The sequence below is a fragment of the Phocoena sinus genome, chromosome 9 (assembly GCF_008692025.1).
Source record: "Phocoena sinus isolate mPhoSin1 chromosome 9, mPhoSin1.pri, whole genome shotgun sequence".
In the NCBI taxonomy this organism is placed as follows: domain Eukaryota; kingdom Metazoa; phylum Chordata; class Mammalia; order Artiodactyla; family Phocoenidae; genus Phocoena; species Phocoena sinus.
This window is the reverse complement of record NC_045771.1, coordinates 76,755,188-76,774,523: the sequence shown is the minus strand read 5'-3', so window position 1 is coordinate 76,774,523 and position 19,336 is coordinate 76,755,188. Positions and strand designations below refer to the sequence as shown.

The 19,336-nt window shown below is 37.8% G+C and overlaps 1 protein-coding gene across 4 annotated transcripts in view; it reads right to left on the bottom strand.

Annotated features, from left to right (window-relative positions):
* Positions 1-19,336, bottom strand: part of ABCB1 (ATP binding cassette subfamily B member 1) — a 106,953-nt gene that overhangs the window by 49,894 nt on the left and 37,723 nt on the right. For all 4 annotated transcript variants that reach the window (XM_032643320.1, XM_032643322.1, XM_032643321.1 and 1 more), the window contains one exon: positions 12,591-12,715. In XM_032643320.1, coding sequence (XP_032499211.1) covers positions 12,591-12,715 — 125 coding nt within the window. The remainder of the gene's footprint in view (positions 1-12,590; positions 12,716-19,336) is intronic.

The following is a 19,336-nucleotide window of genomic DNA, read 5'->3' as shown; positions in this document are numbered from 1 at the left end:
ATATTATTAGAGTTTCTCCCGCCAAAAATGTAAGTCCCAAACTTGCCAGTTATAATCTTTGACCAAAAAATTATTTTTGAGAAATGCATTTCAATGGTTGATATATATCCCTCCCACTTTATGAAGTGATTTGATGTGAAAGTATTACTAGGCATAAATAATACATGATGACATTTAAGTAACTTTAATGCTATGAGTCACACCCTGTTATTTCCTTTAATTCAGTTCTTGCTTACCAAGACTAATGCAGAAATCATTTCACTGATATGCTGTGTCCCAAGCAGCCAGAGGAAACTTGCACAGGCAGAAGAAACAAGGAAGAAAATCATTTAGATGCCAGAAAAGATAAAGGAAGAAAATAAGAGGGTAAGGAAGAAGGAAAAACAAACAATACTACTTTTACATAGGCTTTGATACACATATAACACCAGATATTAAAATCATTAATTCATTATAAGCTTTAGTATGAAAATGATAATGTAGGATTTCCTAAAAGGGGCAAAGTTACATAATAAAACAATGACATTTAGAAAAAAAATTCTTAAATAATATGAAAATATATATCAGTGACGCAAATAGCCCCTTACGAGAGCAAGGAACAATTTTTGCTAAGCAAAGAGAAATCAATACTAACAGGTCAACATATGCAAGACACACACTAGAGAAATATATATTTAAATGAAGGAGAATAAAACTATTGTATACTACTGAATTAAATTCACTCTAAATTCTGAAAGACTTTGAGAGATCCTACTATACCTGCTAATTTCAAGAGAAAATCAGACTAAGACCTTAATTACTTGTCTACGTGGAAGCAGAGAAGGGAAGAGCAAGAACTAGAGAGAAAACTGAAGAATTATATTTGGTCTAAGGATAATTTTAACAATTCTACTTCCAAATTAAATCCTCAATCTAGGAATTTATCACCCTTCTCCTGGACTACTTCAACAGTCTTCCGAGCAAATCTTTGACGGCTCTCATACATTCACCAGACCAATTACAGTCAGAGAAATGGTTTTAAAACGTAATGTAGACGGTCACTCCCTTGTTTAAAACCCTCAACCGCTTCCCTGTGCCCTTAGAGTTAGATCCTAACTCCGCACCAGGGTCTGCAAGTCCCCTTGTTCCGGCCCCCACCCACCCTCAACAGCCTTTCTTCATCTCAATCTCCTCTCACTCAACTGTACTCCAGGCACACAAGCCTTAGAATATTTTCTAGAATATACCAAAGTCTTTGCCACCTCAGGAAATCTGGAAGACTCCTCTATCCCTACCCCTACTAGGGCAGGATTTTCCTCATCCCTCAAGTCCCAGCCTCCATGAAACCACCTCAAACATCCATCATACCTTCCTTGACCACCATCGTTCAAGTAAATTTGCCCTCCTTACTCTCATGGGCACACTCTTTGATTGTTTCATAGCACATTTTAAAAATTCATGATTTAATTCATGTCTTTGATGATTTCTTTCTTATCTTCCTTACTACTTTCCTGCCTCTCTTCCTTCCCTTTTCTTCACCTTACTGTTTTGACTGGGGATAGCACGAAGGCAAATATCCCCAGAGCCTAGCATAGTCCGTGGGGTGTGTTAGATGCTGGATAAATTTGCTGAATGAACTGAACTTTCAAGAAATGGCCAAGATGGAAAGAACCTTAGGCCATCAGGTGGCAGTCCTGAGCCTACTCTCGATCTTCAGGCAAAACTAACTTCCAGGGCTTCCCTGGTGGCGCAGCGGTTGAGAGGCCGCCTGCCGATGCAGGGGACACGGGTTTGTGCCCCGGTCTGGGACGATCCCACATGCCGTGGAGCGGCTGGGCCCGTGAGCCATGGCCGCTGAGCCTGCGCGTCCGGAGCCTGTGCTCCGCAACGGGAGAGGCCACAACAATGAGAGGCCCGCGTACTGCAAAAAAAAAAAAACAACTAACTAACTTCCAGTTCCCTAGAGGAGAATGATCTTTCAAAAATACATTCCAGTAACTAATATCTTCTGAAGAAATGATTCTACACCTAAAATGAATCTTTGAATATACCTGTGTAAGCCCATTTGCTTATTCTTATAATAAAAAGTTAATCAAAATCTTCTCTAAAACAACAAAAAAATTTGTACCTAATTACTTAAAGCACTCCATTTAAAAAACCTCAATTCTTTTAAAATTTCAGTGAACTAAAATGATCAGATTTATCTAAGTTCTGAATATTGGACTTGACTCCTATTATGTCCTTTCCCTCCTTACCCAGGTGACATCACATACATCATTATTGTTTTTCATCGCTAATAATAATATCTTCTCAACTTATGTTCTTCAAATTTTGGATGCCATTAATTTAAAAAGTATTATAGGGACTTCCCTGCTGGCACAGTAGTTAAGAATCCACCTGCCAATGCAGGGGACGTGGGTTTGATCCCTGGTCCAGGAAGATCCCATATGCTGCGGAGTAACTAAGCCGAAGAGACACAACTACTAAATCCTGGGAGCCACAACTACTGAAGCCTGCATGCCCTAGAGCCCACATGCTACAACTATTGAGTCCACATTCTGCAACTACTGAAGCCTGCGTGGCTAGAGCCCATGCTCCCCAATGAGAAGCTATCATAATGAGAAGCCTGCGCACTGCAACAAAGAGTAACCCCCGCTCGCCACAACTAGAGAAAGCCAGTGCAAAGCAATGAAGACCCAATGCAGCCAAAAAAATAAAAATAAAAAATAAAAAGTATTATAATTTTGTTGTTTTATGTAGCATTAAAAAGGAGTATAGGAGGTGGAGTCAAGATAGCGTACTAAAAGGACGCAGAATTCGCGTCTCCTCACAAAAAGGGCACCTACCAGGCACCCCTGGGGGACCATGGACACCTAAGGGGATGGGAGGAACCCCCTGCGACCGGGTAGGATGTGGGGAGTGGGGGGAGGGGGGAGGAGAAGTGGAGGCAGGACAGGACCAGCACCCCTGAGGGGCAGCTGGGGGAGGGGAACGGATCCAACGCCCGAAGGGGGAAATTGGGGGACCACTGGGAGGGCAGAGGATCAAAACGGAGCGTGGCCAGGTTTCCCCTGCCACTTGGACCCCCAGGAACCTGCTGAGATCCGAGGCCTGATCCTCTGCCCACTGAGGCCCCCTCCAGCTGCGCAGGTCCTGAGGGAGTGGGAAGGAGAAAAGGGGGAGCAAAAATAAAGGCCAGACCTCTGGGACCAGCACCCCTGAGGGGCGGCTAGGGGAAGGGAGGAATTCCTACACCCAGCAGGACCCACCCACCATTAGGGGTCCAGCAGCAATGGGGGAGATCCGGGGCGAGACAGTGGGGGAGGGCCACGAAGTAACGTAAACGGGGCCAGCTCTTTCCCTCACCACTTAGGAACGGGGAAGCCTGTTGAGCTCCTGGGCCTAATACTCTGCCCTCCTCCTACCACGCAGAGCCCAAGCCCCGCCCCTACACGCCCACCCAGGGCCCTACCTCTACACTCAGAGACGCCCTCCCACAAGCTCGGCCTAAACCCCACCCACACACCCTCACCAGGGACTTACCTCCAAACTCCGGAACGCCACACTCCAGAAGCCCTCCTTGGGTGATGCCTCTCCCATTCCACCAGGTCCTAAGCAGACGCCCCGCCCCAAGCTTGAACACAGCCCCACCTAGGCCCTATCAAATGCTCAAACGTCATCCCCCAACCCGTCTAGGTCCCGCCCCACCCTAAACCCCACCCCTGCCTAAGTTCTACCCCGCCTAAACTCCGCCCCCATAGCCAAGGCTTTTTTTTTTTTTCCTTACTGTGCCGCGAGCTTGCAGAATCTTGGTTCCCGGGCAAGAGATCGGCCCGATCTCCTGCGATGGGAGCTCCGACTCTAAAGCGCTGGACTACAGGGAACCTCAGAACCCAAGGAATATCAATTAGAGTAAGGCCTCCCATAGGTCCTCATCTCAGCACCAAGACCCAGCTCTATCCAACTGCCTGCAAACTCCAGTGCTGGATGACACAGGCCAAACACTCAGTAAGACAGAATTACAGCACCACCCATCCAAAAAAAAAAAAAATTAAACGACAGACGAAGGAGCAAGGTAAAAACCTACAAGACCAAATAAATGAAGACAAAATAGGCAACCTACCTGAAAAAGAATTCAGAGTAATGATAGTAACGATGATCCAAAATCTTGAAAACAGAATGGAGAAAATACAAGAAACATTTAACAAGGATCTAGAAGAACTAAAGAGCAAACAAACAGTGATAAACAACACAATTACTGAAATTAAAAATACTCTACAAGTAATCAATAACAGAATAACTGAGGCAGAAGAATATATAAGTGAGCTGGAAGATAAAATGGTGGAAATAACTGGCAGGGAGCAGAATAAAGAAAAAAAGAATTAAAAGATAAGGACAGTCTCAGAGACCTCTGGGACAACATTAAATGTACCAACATTTGAGTTATCAGGGTCCCAGAAGAAGAAGAGAAACAGAAAAGGTCTGAGAAACTATTTGAAGAAATTATAGTCAAAAACTTCCCTAACATGGGAAAGGAAATAGTCAAGTTCAGGAAGCGCAGAGTCCCATACAGGATAAACCCAAATTGAAACATGCCGAGACCCGTATTAACCAAACTATCAAAACTTAACTACAAAGAAAAAATATTAAAAGCAGCAAGAGAAAAGCAACAAATAACATACAAGGGAATCCCCATAAGGTTAACAGCTGATCTTTCAGCAGAAACTCTGCAAGCCAGAAGGGACTGGCAGGACATATTTAAAGTGATGAAAGGGAAAAGCCTACAATGAAGATTACTAAACCAGCAAGGATATCATTCAGATTCGATGAAGGAATTAAAACCTTTACAGACAAGCAAAAGCTAAGAGAATTCAGCACCACCAAACCAGCCTTACAGCAAATGCTATAGGAACTTCTCTAGGCGGGAAACACAAGAGAAGGAAAAGACCTACAATAACAAACCCAAAACAATTAAGAAAATGGTAATAGAAAGATACATATTGACAACTACCTTAAATGTAAATGGATTAATGCTCCAACCAAAAAACACATAGACTGGCTGAATGGATACAAAAACAAGACCCATATATAAGCTGTCTACAAGAGACCCACTTCAAACCTAGGAACACATACAGACTAAAAGTGAGGGGATGGAAAAAGATATTCCATGCGAATGGAAATCAAAAGAAAACTGTAGTAGCAATTCTCATATCAGACAAAGTAGACTTTAAAATAAAGACTACCACAAGAGACAAAGAAGGACACTACATAATAATCAAGGGATCAATCCAAGAAGATATAACAATTGTAAATATTTATGCACCCAACATAGGAGCACCTCAATACATAGGCAAATGCTAACAGCCATAATAGGGGAAATCGACAGTAACACAATCATAGTAGGGGACTTTAACACCCCACTTTCACCAATGGACAGATCAAGCAAAATGAAAATATATAAGGAAACACAAACTTTAACTGATACATTAAACAAGATGGACTTAATTGATATTTACAGGACATTCCATCCAAAAACAACAGAATACACTTTCTTTCAGTGCTCATGGAACATTCTCCAGGATAGACCATATTTTAGATCACAAATCAAGCCTAGGTAAATTAAGAAAACTGAAATCGTATCAAGTATCTTTTCCGACCACAACGCTATGAGACTAGATATCAATTACTGGAAAAAAAACTGTAAAAAACAAACAAACACATGAGGCTAAACAATACACTACTAAATAACCAAGAGATCACTGAAGAAATGAAAGGGGAAATTAAAAAATATCTAGAAACAAATGACAATGAAAACACAACGACCCAAAATCTATGAGATGCAGCAAAAGCAGTTATAAGAGGTAAGTTTATAGTAACACAATCCTACCTCAAGGAACAAGAAAAATCTCAAATAAACAACCTAACCTTACACCTAAATCAATTAGAGAAAGAAGAAAAAAAACACCCAAAGTTAGCAGAAGGAAAGAAATCATAAAGATCAGAGCAGAAATAAATGTAATAGAAATGAATGAAACAATAGCAAAGATCAATAAAACTAAAAACTGGTTCTTTGAGAAGATAAACAAAATTGATAAACCATTAGCCAGACTCATCAAGAAAAAAGGGAGAAGACTCGAGTCTATAGAATTAGAAATGAAAAAGGAGAACAACTGACACTGCAGAAATCAAAGGATCCTGAGAGATTACTACAAGCAATTATATGCCAATAAAATGGACAACCTGGAAGAAATGGACAAATTCTTAGCAAAGCACAACCTTCCAAGACTGAACCAGGAATAGAAAATATAAACAGACCAATCACAAGCACTGAAATTGAAACAGTGATTAAAAATCTTCCAACAAAAGCCCAAGACCAAATGGCTTCACAGGTGAACTCTATCAAACATTTAGAGAAGCGCTAACACCTATCTTTCTCAAACTCTTCCAAAATATAGCAGATGGAGAAACACTCCCAAACTCATTCTACGAGACCACCATCACCCTGATACCAAAACCAGACAAAGATGTCACAAAAAAAGAAAACTACAGGCCAATATCACTGCTGAACACAGATGCAAAAATCCTCAACAAAATACTAGCAAACAGAATCCAACAGCACACTAAAAGGATCATACACCATGATCAAGTGGGGTTTATCCCAGGAATGCAAGGATTCTTCAATATACACAAATCAATCAATGTGATACACCATGTTAACAAATTGAAGGATAAAAACCATATGATCATCTCAGTAGATGCAGAGAAAGCTTTTGACAAAATTCAACACCCATTTATGATAAAAACCCTCCAGAAAGTAGGCATAGAGGGAACTTACCTCAACATAATAAAGGCCATATACAAAAAATGCACAGCCAACATCATTCTCAATGGTGAAAAACTGAAACCATTTCCTCTAAGATCAGGAACAAGACAACGTTGCCCAGTCTCACCACTATTACTCAACATTGTTTTGGAAGTCCTAGCCACAGCAATCAGAGAAGAAAAAGAAATAAAAGGAATACAAATTGGAAAAGAAGTAAAAGTGTCACTGTTTGCAGATGACATGATACTATACATAGAGAATCCTAAAGATGTTACCAGAAAACTACTAGAGCTATTCAATGAATTTGGTAAAGTAGCAGGATACAAAATTAATGCACAGAAATGTCTTGTATTCCTATACACTAATGATGAAAAATCTGAAAGAGAAATTAAGGAAACACTCCCATTTGCCACTGCATCAAAAAGAAAAAAATACCTAGGAATAAACCTACCTCAGGAGACAAAAGACCTGTATGCAGAAAACTGTAAGACACTGATGAAAGAAATTAAAGATGATACAGATAGATGGAAAGATATACTATGTTCTTGGATTGGAAGAATCAACATTGTGAAAATGACTATACTACCCAAAGCAATCTACAGATTCAATGCAATCCCTATCAAAATACCAATGGCATTTTTCACAGAACTAGAACAAAAAATTGCACAACGTGTATGGAAACACAAAAGACCAAATAGCCAAAACAATTTGAGAAAGAAAAACAGAGGTGGAGGAATCAGGCTCCCTGATTTTAGACTATACTACAAAGCTACAGTAATCAAGACAGTATGGTACTGGCACAAAAACAGAAATATAGATCAATGGAACAGGATAGAAATCCCAGACATAAACCCATGCACATATGGTCAACTTATCTTTGATAAAGGAGGCAAGAATATACAATGGAGAAAAGACAGCTTCTTCAATGAGTGGTGCTGGGAAAACTGGACAGCTACATGTAAAAGAATGAAATTAGAACACTCTCTAACACCATACACAAAAATAAACTCAAAATGGATTAAAGACCTAAATGTAAGGTCAGACACTATCAAACTCTTAGAGGAAAACATAGGCAGGACCCTCTATGACATAAATCACAGCAAGACCCTTTTTGACCCACCTCCTAGAGAAATGGAAATAAAAACAAAAATAAACAAATGGGACCTAATGAAACTTTAAAGCTGTTGTACAGTAAAGGAAACTATAAACAAGACGAAAAGACAACCCTCAGAATGGGAAAAAATATTTGCAAACGAAGCAACAGACAAAGGATTAATCTCCAAAATATACAAGCAGCTCATGCAGCTCAATATCAAAAAAACAAACCCAATCCAAAAATGGGCAGAAGAACTAAATAGACATCTCTCCACAGAAGATATACAGATAGCAAACAAACACATGAAAGGATGCTCAACATCACTAATCATTAGAGAAATGTAAATGAAAACTACAATGAGGTATCACCTCACACCAGTCAGAATGGCCATCGTCAAAAAAATCTACAAACAATAAATGCTGGAGAGGGTGTGGAGAAAAGGGAACCCTCTTGCACTGTTGGTGGGCATGTAAATTGATACAGTCACTATGGAGAACAGTATGGAGGTTCCTTAAAAAACTAAAAAGAAAACTACCATAGGACCCAGCGATCCCACTACTGGGCATATACCATGAGAAAACCATAATTCAAAAAGAGTCATGTACCACAATGTTCATTGCAGCACTATTTACAATAGCCAGGACATGGAAGCAGCCTAAGTGTCTATTGACAGATGAATGGATAAAGAAGATGTGGCATATATATACAATGGAATATTACTCAGCCATAAAAAGAATCGAAATTGAGTCATTTGTAGTGAGGTGGATGGACCTAGAGTGTCATACAGAGTGAAGTAAGTCAGAAAGAGAAAAACAAATACTGCAGGTTAACACATATATATGGAATCTAAAGAAAAAGAATTGGTTCTGATGAACCTAGGGGCAGGACCGGAATAAAGTGGGGCAGGACCGGAATAAAGATGCAGACACAGAGAATGGACTTGAGGACATGGGGAGGGGGAAGGGTAAGCTAGGACAAGGTAAAGAGTAGCACTGACAGATATGTACCACCAAATGTAAAATAGCTAGCTAGTGGGAAGCAGCTACACAACACAGGGAGATCAGCTCAGTGCTTTGCAACCACCTGGAGGGGTGGGATAAGGAGGGTGGGAGGGAGATGCAAGAGAGAGGTGATATGGGGATATACATATGGATATAGCAGATTCACTTTGTTATACAGCAGAAACTAACACAACATTGTAAAGCAATTATACTCCTATAAAGATGTTTAAAAAGAAAAAAAGAAATCTCACACATTGAGAAGTAAATGGAAAAAAAAAAAAGGAGTTTAATAGGGCACTCCATATACAGCTGGGACCCAAAAGTGGTTTCAGGTTAATAGTGCCCCCAGTGAACGGCAGAAGCAAACACAAATCCTTCCCGTAGAACTTGAGTTCTCAATCCAGTCCCATAGCAACTGTTAGATGGCTCTGACTGTAGGATTTATCTGAATTTCAGAGATGATGAATTGTGAGAGAAAAATGTGCATCTCAGAATTGATGAAATACTACATATTCTCTATTTGTTCACAGGAATGCCATTTTTTTTTTCTGAATTGTCATCAGGTACCCGGAGACCTTACCATACATTGTTGGTCTGCAGACCTTACTATACTGTTACTGGAATTCCTATGTAGACAATCAGATCATCTGTACATAATGACAGTTTTGCTTTTTGTTTTCCAGCCCTTAGAGCTTTTCACTTTATTTTTATTTATTATTCTTACTCTTATTTTTTCCTTCATTTTATTATGTAATACCAGTACAACATTGAATAGAAATGATTCTAGCGGACATACTTGTTTCATTCATTATTTTAAAGAAATGCTTTTGACATTTTACCATTTAATACAAAGTTTCCTGTGGGTATCTGGTTTATCAGATTAAGAAAATTTTTGTCAAGAATCATATGCAATTAATGCTTTTTCCTCATCCATCAAAACAAAATGTTTCTTTCAATCTGCTAGTGTGGTTAATTATATTAATAGATTTCCTAAGGTTAAATCATCTTTGCATTTTTAGGATCAAGCCACCAGGTTCAGGATTTTTTTTAAATCTGATATTTTTCACATTGATTCATTTAGCTAATAATTTATCTAGATTTTCTGCATCTATGTTTTAGGTGAAACTATATTACAATTTTCCTTTCTCATATACCTGCTGTCTGGTATGGTGTCAAAGTTATACTAGCCTCCTAAAATGAACTAACAACTTTCTATATATATTTTTCATTCTCACAAACAATCTGTGTAAGATGGGGTTATCTCTTGCTTGAAGTTTTGTTAAAATCTTGCCCGTAAAATTATCTGGACCTGGTGGTTTCTACTTGGTGTGTACGTATATGTAAAGGCAAGGGATGGAGATTTTAAACTGGATTCGATTCCTTTAATGATTATAGTTCTACTGAAGTTTTCTTCTTAAGAGAATTTTAACCTATATTTTTCTGGGATATTGTCTATTTCATCAGGATTTTACAATTTATTGGTATAAAACTAATTTTTTAAATAGATTTTTAAAAATCTGTAGCAATTCTTTCCTTATTCATTCTTATTTTGTTCCTCATTAAACTTGCAAAGGGCTTCCCTGGTGGCACAGTGGTTAAGAATCCGCCTGCCAATGCAGGGGACACAGGTTCAGGCCCTGGTCCGGGAAGATCCGACATGCTGCAGAGCAACTAAGCCCGTGTGCCACAACTACTGAGCCTGCATTCTAAAGCTCACGAGCCACAACTACTGAGCCTGCGTGCCACAACTACTGAAGCCCGCGTGCTTAGAGCCTGTGTTCCACACGAAAAGCCATTGCAATGAGAAGCTCTCGCACCGCAATGAAGAGTAGCCTCCACTCACTGCAAGTAGAGAAAGCCCGCACGCAGCAACGAAGACCCAACACAGCCAAAAATAAATAAATAAAATTAATTAATTAATTTTTAAAAACTTACAAAATACTACTTCATTGTTTAACTGTGTTTTCAAAGAATTAGTTTATGGATTTTTGTCAACTCTGCTTTTTTATCTTTTTTTCTATTAAATTATTTTTATGCTCTTATCTATATTATTTCCTTCTTGTACTTCCTTTTCTCTATTGTTCTTTTTCTAAGTCCTTAATTTGGCTGTTTGATTCATTAATTTTCAGCAATTTAAAATTTTCTTCTACCAAACACCCTAGTGGTAGCACTGGACTTGGATTCATTTTTAATGCGAAATCCTCAGTTTTAGGAAGAGATAGCTCCCTAGTCCACAGAGTATTATAAATTCAGACTCTAGCAGCGCCTGAAGGTGAGGCCTGAGACTTTGATTTCTATGGAGAGATTCTCTCCCCCAGCTCAAAAACTAGGCAGAAGCAGATAGGCCTTGTTTGTCTCCCTGTGCTGGTGGATGCATTCTTTTTCTGGTCCAGCTTTCCACTGAGGAAAACTGGAAACAAATCGCAAGTTTAAAACCTCATTTTGGGGCTTCCCTGGTGGTGCAGTGGTTAAGAATCCACCTGCCAATGCAGGGCACATGGGTTTGAGACCTGGTCCAGGAAGATCCCACATGCCGGGGAACAACTAAGCCCGTGCAACACAGCTACTGAGTCTGCGCTCTAGAGCCTGCGAGCCACAACTACTGAAGCCCATGAGCCTACAGCCCATGCTCCACAACAAGAGAAGCCACCGCAGTGAAAAGCCTGTGCACTGCAAGGAAGAGTAGCCCCTGCTCGTTGCAACTAGAGAAAGCCTGCGCGAAGCAACAAACACCCAAAGCAGCCAAAACTAAATAAAAATCAAATAAATAAATTTATTTAAAAAAAAAAAACTTCATTCCGTGTCTATTCAAACATTCACTATTCAGAAAGGACTTTGCTGAATAATCTCTCTAAATAGTAAAGACTCCCCTATGACTCTCATTGAGTATTTTATTTCCCCAAATAGTTATCTACCCTAACTGGTATGTTCGATATTTTGTTCATTTGTGGTTATTTGGACCTGTCGCCTCCACCACCAAGAGAAGAGAGGCTTCATTTAATTGGATGTTTGCCAGGTAATTAAGCAAGACTTCACATTTTATTAGTCAGACATATTTTAAGGCAAAAGCAAAAACCTTAGCAAAAACTGAGGTGGAGCACAGATATTACTTCCCTTTGAACTATGGTAGGTACATAGCCATCACAAACCATTCTCAGAGGATATCTTTGTGGGTATGAAATATATCATATAAACAAAGTGTACTCCAAACACATATGTACAGTTTAAAGAATATACAGTGAACACCCACGTAAGCACAATTGAGGTCACTGTGCACAACTGAGCAAACCATCAGACCCACAGATGCCCCCGGCCCTGTGTCCCTCTCTTATCACCAACTCATCTCCCCCAGAGGTAACCATTATTCTGACTTAATGACCCCATAGATCTAACACAAAATACTCATTCATTCTTAGAGAATCAAGAATTACTATGTTTCAGCCTTAAGGTATTATTTTATGTCACTAATGACCTAGAAGACTCTAGAAAATGCTTTGAATAAGCAGATATAAGAAGAGTACAATTAGAATTACAACTTTTCCAGAGTATTAACTATGCTGTAACATATCCATGAAGCTACTTAAGGAAACATATATATCAGAGTACTCTTATAGTCATCACCGTCAACCGGAAGAGCATATAAAATGACAGAATTTAACATCTCTACCAACTTAAAAAAAGAGACTCACACCTTTCAAGTTCTTTCTTTTGTCCTCCAAATGCAATCACAGTTCTAATCGCTGCTAAGACCTCTTCAGCTACTGCTCCAGCTTTTGCATATGCCAAGAGTTCTTTATCAGTAAATGAAGATAGTATCTGTTTAAAAACACAATTGCAGATAATTTAAAATTTAACAATTGTATCTTTTGTAAAGAAAAAATAAATATATACACAAATGCTCCTTGTATGTTACTGTATATAAATCTTTTACTCATCTTTGGTCATCATGTCCTACTTTTTAGTGTACATATTATAAGCCACTTCAAATTCTTTTTGGACTGAGATGGTATAAAACAAATTAAATTAAAATTTTTATTTTCTCACTATACCCCATGGATCCTCATATAAATAAATAAATCTGGGACTTTAAATCTCAGAAGGTGTATACTATTAACATAAACCAATATAGCAAAAGGGGCAGTACATCAAGGAAATAGGGTGTGTACTCAACACAGCAATTGCTAATTGTACTCTAGCTCAGAAATATCAAGGTAGGAGGCCAGAAGAACGCAGGGGATCAAGTACTGAGTAGTGACAGGACTTTAAGAAGGTTTCACATGCCGGGGAAGCAGAGTTCTCTCTGCTGATGTTTCTGAGCAATACGTTAATCCACCAGGGAGGTCTCTGTTTTGTGGATGCGCTTTGATCCTTCTGTTTGGTCCCTGAGCATGTTCTGTGGAAGGAACAGTACTGGGTCCTTTGTATACACAGGATCTCATTGATTCTTCTCATTTGCGCAGTGAAGTAGGTATTATTTTCCCCACTCTATACATGAGGAAATGGAGGGATGAAGAGGTCAAGTAATTTCCTAATATGTGAAATAGCCAGGATTCAAGGCTTCAAAGCACGAATTAACAGCCACTGGAGTGAATCTTTCTAATACCAGCCACTGACACGTGGACCCCTCTGGGAACCCAGATGGCCCTGTGATAAAAACTGGATCAACTGGCATGGGCAAAGGACTAAGGTTAATATTTTAACCTGGAATACCTGACTAGTCAACCACCTAACTAAATATTACGCACAAGCAATTCAAATAAAATTCTGAGTAAACAGTATTACACTCTTTCAATAAATAATTTACAGCATTTGTGGACTCGTACGTGTACGTAGTAACAGTCTATTTCTTCATGTCATAAAAAGCTCAAAATTATTTTGATTTTAATAGTGTATCTCTTCCTTTGCTGTGTGTGAAAGTAAAAGGAGCTATGATAGATGCAGGAATGGGTGGGTGAAGGCAAATGAACATTTATTAACTAGATTCTATGTGCAGATGTTGTGCTGTATGTACTTTCTTCTTTGGTACCCAAAACAACAACCCACTGATGCACTAGACCTTCCTGACCTCTCAAAGTGACCTACCTAGGGCTGTCCCAGCACACTTGCCAGAATCACTCACAGCGCTGGGGCTGAGTCAGGGAGGTCATTGTCATTCTTGAACAAACAGGTCTGCATAATGCAAGAGGTGCATACAATATGCTTTGGCTATTTTTCTCTGCTCCTTTTGAAATCTCACCCCACAACTATCAACCACACCAGAAGCAGCTGACAACAGGAAGATTACTAGAAATATTTTTGAATTAGGAGCTGCAAAACATGCTATTTTAATTTATTGTTAAAGTATCAAGTACCATTCCAATTGATTCAATATACCTGGCTTCTCTACAACCTTCCATAACTATAAGCATATGATTAGGCAAGACTATGGTAGAATCTTCATTAAGTGTTTTGTTTCGTTCTTTGTTTTTTAAGATATCATGCTTACTGAAAGAAAATAACCTCCAAAATATTCTGAGGGATAGGGAAAGCCAACTTGCTGTTCCTCTAATATAAAATAACAGAATGGTGATACTTCACAATGACCCACATAAACTATATAAAATATCACTAACTCATCCCTTATTCCAAAGGCTGTTAAGTTCTTAACAAGGCCTAATTGAATTAGTGCAAGACACATGAAATTGTTATTCCTGTAAGTTAAAATCTAGTATCGGCCACTTTATATTGTTCAAACTAATATAGTCAGAAGCAATAGTTTTGACCACCACAGATGTTTGGACCTTCATCTTTGTCCCTTTTTTCCAATTCTCAATGTAGGTTTTTGTTTTATTTTGTTTGAGATAATTTATACATGCTTTATTTTTTTTTAACTTGATATTTTGAGATAGTTGTAGACATAAAAGCAGTCATAAGAAACAATACAGTCAGAGCCCATATCCCCTTCATCTAGTGTTCCCCAAATAACACCTTCAAAACTTCAGAACAATATCACAGCCAGAAATTTAACATTTAACATTAATCCATCAACGTTATTCAGATTTACTAGTTTTACATGCACTCGTGTGTGTGTATGTGTGTGTTTAGCTCCAAGCAATGTTATCACCTATGTAGATTCGTATGACTACAGTCATGATACAGAACAATTCCATCACAAGGATCCCTCAGTGCTACTTTTCGTAGTCACAGCCACTTTCTTCCCTACTCCTCACTTCTCCCCTCCCTACCATCCCTAAGCCCTGAAAACCGCTAATTTGCTCTATCTACAATTTCATCATTTCAAGAATATTATATAAATGGAGTCATAAAGTATTTGACCTTTGGGGATTGGCGTTTTTCACCAAGTACAAATCTCTGGAGACGCATCCAGGTTGGTGTGTGTATATCAATACTTCTTTCCTTTTTATCACTGGACAGTACCCATAGTATGGATGCACCACAGTTGTTTAACCATTAACCTATTGAAGAATATCTGGGGTTGTTTCAGTTTGGGGCTATTACTAATAAAGCTGCTATGAACATTTGACTATAGATTTTTACATGAACATGATTTTCTTTTCTCTTAGATAAATGCCCAGTACAATTTGCTGGATTGTATGGTAATTGCATGTTTAGTTTTATAAGAAACTGCAAACTATTTTTCAGGTTGCTGTACCATTTTTCATTCCCACCAACAATCTATGAGTGATCCTGTTTCGCTGCATCTCAGCAGCATTTGGTGTTTCACTATTTTTTAGTTTAGCCATTTTGGTAGATGTATGATATCTCACTGCAGTTTAATTTGCTTTTCACTGATGGCTAATGATGCTAAACAATCTTTCATGTGCTTAACTGCCACGTGTATATCCTCTCTGATGAAATGTCTGTTCATGTCCTTTGCCCATTCTCTAATTGGTTTATTTGGGGTTTTTTTTTTAACTATCGAATTTTGAGCATTCTTTATATTTACATTATAGTCGATACTAGCCCTTTGTCAGATATATGATTTTCATATTATTTTTTTCCAAGTGTGTAGCTTGTCTTTTCATCCCCTTTACATGGCTTTCAGAGAGCAAAAGTTATGAATTTTGACAAAGTCTAATTTATAATTTCTTTTTCTTTTTTTTTTGCAGTACACGGGCCTCTCACCGTTGCGGCCCCTCCCATTGAGAAGCACAGGCTCCAGACGCGCAGGCTCAGCGGCCATGGCTCATGGGCCCAGCCGCTCCACGGCACGTAGGATCTTCCCAGACTGGGGCACGAACCCGCGTCCCCTGCATCGGCAGGCGGACTCTCAACCACTGCGCCACCAGGGAAGCCCTTTAATTTCTTTTTAAGGATCAAGCTTTTAGTAATCAAATCTAAGAACTCTTTGCCTAGGCCTAGATCCCAAAGATTTTCTCCTATTTTCTTTCTAAAAGTTTTATAGCTTTACATTTTACATATAAATCCACAATCCATTTTTAGTTAATTTTTGGGTAGAGTGTGAAGTTTTGGATGAAGTTTTGGCCTTTTTTCTTTAACCTCTGGATGTCCAATTGTTTCAGCACTATTTGCTGAAAAGACCATTCTTCTGCCACTGAATTGCTCTCGCACCTTCATCAAACATCAGCTGGGCGTATCTGTGTAAGTATATTTCTGGGTTCTCTATTGTTTCATTGATCTATGTGTCTATCCCTCCACCAATATACTATAGCTATATAGTAAGCTTTAGTATCAGGTAGACATATTCCTCTCACTTTATTCTTCTTTGTCAAAATTGTTTTAGCTATTCTAGAGCCTGTATCTTTCCATATAAATTTAAAAATAAACTTGCTTACCTATGTCCACAAAAAAACCTTTCTGGAATTTTTTATAGGAAATGCCTTAAACCTACAGATCAGTTTGAAAAAAGAAATCACCATTTTACTGTGTTCAGTCTTCTAATCCATGAACACACTATGTCTCTCCATTTATTTAGCCTTGATTTCTTTCATCACATTTAATAATTTTCAGCATACAGATCCTATATATGTTTTGTGAAATGTACACTTAAGCATTTCATTTTACTTGGAGTGACTCTAAATGGTATTAATTTTAATTTAACATTTAAATATTGGTTTATGCATGTTCATTGTTAGTATGCAGAAATGCAATTGATCTGGTATCCTTTGACCTTTCCAAACTCAGTTGTTAGTCCTAGGAAATTGTAGATTCCTTGAGATTTTCAACTTAGAAGATTACATTATCTATAGTTTTATTTCTTCCTTTCTCATCTATATGCCTTTTATTTCTTTTTCTTGTCTTGTTGCAGTGGCTAGAAGTTCTAGTACTTTGTTGAAACAGTGGTGAGCATGGTCTTCCTTATCTTCTTTATTTCCAGTCTTAAGGGGAAAACATTCAGTCTTTCACTATTAAGCATAATATTAACTGTGGAGTTTTCACAGATGATCTTCATCAAGCTGAGGTAATATCTTTCTTTTCTTCACTTCCTGAGAGGTTTTTCTTTCATCATCAATGTGTGTTAGATACTGTCAAATGTTTTTTCTCTGTCAACTGATATGATCACACAGGTTTTCTTCTTTAGCTTACTGATATGGTAGATAACATGGATTGATTTTCAAATGTTGAAGCAGCCTTGCATAGCTGAAACAAATTCCACCTGCTCATAGTAAATTATTCTTTCTATACATTGCCAAATCTAGTTTGCTAATATGTTATTGAAGAATTTTTATTCTTAGTCCATGAAAGATACTGATCTACCATTTTCTTTCTTTCTTTTTTTTTTTGTATTGACTTTGTCTGGTTTTGGTATCAGCTTAATACTGGTTTCATAAATGAGCTGGGAAGCATTCCTGCTTTGGGGGAAAGAAGTAAAAGTCTTCTTTCTTCTGGGGGAGACTGTATAAAATTGGTGTTAGTTCTTCTTTAAATGTCTGGTAAACTTTTCCAGTAAAATCATCCGTGCCTGGAGAATTCTTTCTCAGGAGCTCTGAAGTTACAAAATAAACTTCTTTGATGATTATAGGGCTATGAAGATTGTCTATTTCATCTTAGTTGAATTTTGGTAGTTTGCAGTTATCAAGGAGTTGATCTCTAAGTTTTCAAATTTGTGAGGATAAAGTTTTTCGTAATATTTCCTTTATCTTTTTAATGTCTGTGGGATTTGTAGTAATATTCCATATTTCAATCTGGATATTGTGATTTGTGTCTTCCTTTTGTCAGTCTTGCTAATTTTATTGATTTTGTTTTGAAGAATGAACTTTCTGTTTCCTTGATTTTCTCTATTACTTTCCTATTTTCAAGTTCACTGATTTCTGCTCTTACCTTTATTGTTTCCTTATTCTGCTTGCTTTGGTTTTATTTTGCTCTTCTTTTTTCTAGTTTCTTGAGGTAGGAACTTACATTATTGATTTTAGATCCTTGCTCATTTCTAATGTAGATATTTAATGCTATAAATTTCTCTCAACACTTCTTTAGCTGCACCCAAATATTTTGGTATTTTATGGGTTTGTTTTCATTCAGTTATATTTTTTTTTCTCTGAAACTTCTTTTACAACCCATGGATTATTTTAACATGTATTGTTTAATTACCAAGTATTTAGAGACTTTCTCAGTGTTGTTATTTGTTTCTAGTGGGATACCACTGTAGTCATAGAAAACACTTTGATGGTTTCAATTCTTTTAAATTTGTTGAGGTTTGTTTTATGGCCCAGGATATGATCTATATTGGTGAATGTTTAATGTGTATCCTACTGTTGTTGGGTACAATGTTTTATGAACACCAATTAGATCCTATTGGTTGACTGTGTTGGTCAGATCTTCTACAGTCTGATTTTTTGTCTAGTAATTCTATCAATGCTGAGCAAGGATAATAAAATAATTGTGGTTTTTCTATTTCTCCCTTCAATGTTCTCAGTTTTTACTTCATTTAATTTGAGGCTTTGTTATTTGGTGCATACATATTTTGGATCATTATGTCTTCCTGGTGGAATGATCCCTATTATCATTATGTAATGCTCCTCTTTTTTGTAGTAATTTTCTTTGTTCTGAAGTTTATATTATCAGATATCAATATAGCCATTCCCTAAAAAAAGTAATGTTTTCATGTATATCTTTTTCCATCCTGTTACTTCCCTCTACCTACGTTGTTGAATTTGAAGTTTCTTGTAAGCAGCAGATACTCGGTAGGTCATGTTTTTTAAATCAACTCTGCCAATTTCTTTTTTGATTTGTATATTTTAACTATTTACAGTTAAGGTAATTAATATGTGAGCAGTTACGTCTACCATTTTACTATCTGTTTTCTATATATTTCCTCTGTTTCTCATTCCTCTGCTTCTCTTGCCTTCCTGAGAGTTACTTGATCAAGTTTTAGGATTCCATCTTGATTTATTTATAGTGGTTTTGAATATATCTTTTTGCTTAGGTTTTGTAATAGCTGTTCTGGATGTTATAATGTTCATATGTGACTTATAAACA